Source organism: Nuphar pumila, chromosome 11, assembly GCF_984573655.1.
Source record: "Nuphar pumila chromosome 11, dmNupPumi1.hap1.1, whole genome shotgun sequence".
Lineage (NCBI taxonomy): Eukaryota > Viridiplantae > Streptophyta > Magnoliopsida > Nymphaeales > Nymphaeaceae > Nuphar > Nuphar pumila.
Window position 1 is genome coordinate 10,486,518 of NC_143259.1, and position 4,102 is coordinate 10,490,619.

Genomic DNA, 4,102 nt, shown 5'->3' on the forward strand with positions numbered 1-4,102 from the left:
GGAGTCTTTTGCGCTTGGTCTGCTCCTGTGCCCTATTGAAATTAGACGATGCAAGCAGTGAAGATTGATCTGAAAGACGTGGTTGCTTACTACTTAGTGGTTTGTTTGAATGACACACAATGATGCTACTTTTCGTTAAATTCCGATCGTTCTTAATAATCTTGTTCATAAAATCCTGGTTGACGTATATACGATTCTACGTATGCATCTTAGAGACCTCTCCTTCCCTCTCAACAACGTTCGGTCATCGATGGTTTCTTCTAATCCAGCAGATCTTGGTTGAAGCTTGGTTTTGTTGTCGGTTGCTATCTGTAGTTTCTTTTTTTTAGCTTTTTATATTTTAATTTTGTTTTCTATATTGTTCGGTTCATGGGTTCAACATTTTGTTGATCTTCATGAGTGGTAATGTTGATCTTCTCTCTCTCTCTCATAAAAGGATCAGTTATGTCCGGATGCTAATTTCCCAAATTTCAAAATAATGAATGATGCATTGCTAATATGTAAAATTCCACGCTTTCATTCAGATAACCTCAACTGGAAACACAACAATAGGATGGTAATTCAACAACACTAAAGAATAGTAGCCACTTCAAAAACAACACGGTAGTGACAAATCAAGATGAAAAAAGTGAAGATACACGTGAACGCGTTATCACTCTGTCATAATGGTTTTCATTTTGGCAAATGTCCATTTTTTTTTTAAGGATGAGGAACCCTCGCCCAGAACGGGGTTGCTAAATGGGCCTGCTCCCCTGCAAGGTAAACACTGGATGGAGTCACCACACTGAATCCCTTGCGCAGCCCACCAGTTTAAAGGCACCCGCACAGCCGATGGGAGTCGTTATTCGGACCATGTAGCCAAAGGACCTAAGGGAAGCATGTGCTTAAAAAATTTAAGGGGTTCCCTACTATGCCTTGAATCATTGTTAATAAATAAGGATTTGTTTCTTAGCAAGACAACATAGCCTTTATTTTCTTCTCTAATAAGAAACGCACAACATATCCCTTGCACACACCAAGAGAGAGAGAGAGAGAGAGAGAGAGAGAGAGAGAGAGAGCCGAAAGTAATTCAACATTACCACTCATGAAGATCAACAAAATGTTGAACCCATGAACTGAACAAGAACAAAAGCCAAAACAAATAAAGAAAGCACAAGAGAAAAGAACATTAGACAGATAAAAATGGGCTCACGCCATAGCCGCTTGCCCAGATTGCGACAAAGGATAGGTAGCATCAGCAGGAGGGAGTGGAAGATCACTAAGATGCATACGCAAGATCGCATAAACATCTACCAAAATTTTATGCACCAGGTTTTGAATGTTAACTCGAATATGACGAAAATGAACATCGTTTCGCGCCATCCAAACAAACCACCAAGAGGTAAGCAACCACGTCCGCCAGATGAACCTTCACCTCTTGCTGCGCCTAATACAAACCGGCCCCAAGATCAGATCTAGCGCAAAGGACTCTTCCTTAACAAATACTTCCGGATGCCTCCAGGTCCTACTAAAGATTTCCATAAATATTGGGCAAGACCAGAACAAGTGAAACATAGATTCTTCTGCAGCTTGACAAAGCACGCACCAACTCGGGAGTTGAATGCTCCACTTCTTTAAATTACTATGGGTCTGGATCCTATCGTGCAAAATTAACCAAGCTAGGACTGGCGAACGGGGGAAGGACCTTTCGCCCAAAGCACATCCTCGGGCAACCAATCAGCCCCTGGCGGTAGCAACGATCTATAGACTTTTTTGGTGAGAAACTCTCCGCTTGGTGCCAACGCCCACTGCAACCACTGACCAAAATTTCCGGAGACCTCAAAATGGTCTCTAAAGCAGGCTAAAGCCATCAACCACGATTTACGCAAGTGCGAGAGCGCCAAACCTCGGGTTCCCAGACGAACCGGAATAAGAGTTGGATCCCCATATTTAGCAAGAAGAAAACTAGCACAAGGGTTATCCGGTTGGTGGGCCAACCAACATTGCTTGGCGACAAGAACAATGCTTCGCAGTCTGGGCACCGGGAGGCCTAAACCACCCATACGCCGAGGTAGAACCACTGAACGCCAACCAATCAAGTGACGCTTACCTGTGAGTTTACACCCAGACCAAAGAAAGTTTGCCAGCAAGCGCGTCAGCTGCTTCTCTACTTCCACAGGCATCACAAACAGAGACATGAAAAATTCTGGAATAGTTAAAAGAACATGTCTGACTAAGGTTAGACGTCCAGCGCTAAAGAGATAGAGAGAGAGAGTAATTTGGAGATATTCTTCCTCCCTCTTCCTTAATTTGCTTAAGAAAACCATGCTCCTGTACTCTCTCTCTCTCTCTCACATAAAGAAAGTTGTAGGATTAGGAGATTGACAGTATAATTCCTGCATTAATATGGATAATTCAATTTTAAGCTTAAAATCGGTAGAGAACAATTTTGAAAAATCTTATGAAAATAAAGATACCATCTCATTTCCCACACTTAAGCACCCAGATTACAACATAAATCACGTCAGGTTGAACTATATGACTTCAGGAATAGAAAGAACGAAAAGGAAGTGCAGGTCCATCCATGAAAGCTTCTGTGTTACTCTATCAGTCTTAGCATTCACACCATATTCACCTAACGTCCAAAAAATGAGAAAATATACGTACCCATGCAGCTGCTCGGGCTACCATAGATATACGGTAAGAATTGTTCACCGACTCGCAATCGATCAAGTTCCAACGACTTAGGTCTCTCGTACAGCTCGGAAAGAACTCGGTGAATTCATGAAGGCCCATGATACAGAAAGGCATCCGAGAATTTCCCGAGTCTTGTGCGATTGAACCGAGCTGGAATAGGCAAGAGCTATGTCCACAGAGAGGCATGATCAGCAGCTGGATTTGGCGCAGCGCGATATGATCAACTGGGGCGAGCAACAGCGAGTGAAGACTCGGTATGGTTGGGGTGAGAATCGAGACCACCTGTTCCGATACGATTCGAGCTGAGTCCCCTGACCATGGTCGGAAACAATTGTGAGATGATCAGTCACCACCCAGGACAAACATCAACGATTTCACAGCATCATCAGCATGATAATCATCATGTTCATGATGATTGATCATCGTCACCATAATAATCAACAGCAACATCAACACCATCATCAACAGCATCACCATGACCACCATGTTGAGCTGAGCTCATGTGTGTCCATCGGCCACATTCGCGTCCAACGTGTCAGATACCAAACCGCCTGGCGAGCTGACTCGGATTGACGATCCCTGGGAGGTGGACGCTGTCGTCCTTGAGGAGTGCTGAAACCTCGGCGTAGACCTGGCGGGCATTCGGCTCGGCTTCAGGAGTCGGCTGGGGTCCTCCCCGAGAGGGTTCGGCTTCGGGCTGGTCGAAGCTGCGTCCGAGTAGGGTGCCGCGGGAGAGGAACTCGTGGGCCAGGTAGCACGCGAGGAGGTAGTTGGTCGGCCGCTGCGAAGGCTTCGGCTTGGGCGCAGGGTGGTTAGGCTCGTGCTTCCTTGACGCCGAGGCGTCAACCCCATCCTTCAATTTCCTCCTCTTTGACGCTCTCTCATCCACGTGGTGGTTCTTGGACATCGCACGGGTGAGCACGTGCCACGTCAGCAGTACAATTGCCCGTTAAAAAATAAAAATAAAAATAAAATCTCACCCTGCGAAAATGAGAATAAAAAAAAGGGATGAAGAAAAACGGCCAAAAAAGAACGCCAGGGAGCGAAGGGGCGGGGATGTAACGTTGGGTGTCAGATTTCCCGGCGAAATCCCCCGGAAAACACGTCTCCGTCGGTACGCGTTCTTCCGCCCCGGTGGAGAGAGAGAGAGAGAGAGAGAGAGAGAGAGCACTAATGGGATTGGAGGAAGGGAGGCGAGGGGAAGTTGCGGTATATATAAAGAGGGAGCTTAGAGAACGCCCCCCGACTTTCAAAAAATGACGAGAATGCCACTAGGGCGCAAAGTGGGTGGCAAATTACGCAAACGATCCCCAGGTTTCTCTGAAAATACTGGAAAGGGACGTGGGTTTTGTGAGTGGCCCTTCCTTCCCCCTGCACAGTGCTTTTGCACTGTCCAAACGCATCAGGTTCGGATCTCCAGTGTGAA

At 46.0% G+C, this 4,102-nt stretch overlaps 1 protein-coding gene across 1 annotated transcript; it reads right to left on the reverse strand.

Moving 5' to 3' along the window:
- Window positions 1-3,211: 3,211 nt before the first annotated feature.
- Window positions 3,212-3,583, reverse strand: LOC149821941 (uncharacterized). The gene has a single exon (XM_089980196.1). The coding sequence runs from the start codon at window positions 3,581-3,583 to the stop codon at window positions 3,212-3,214; it is 372 nt and encodes a 123-aa protein (XP_089836322.1).
- Window positions 3,584-4,102: the final 519 nt, after the last annotated feature.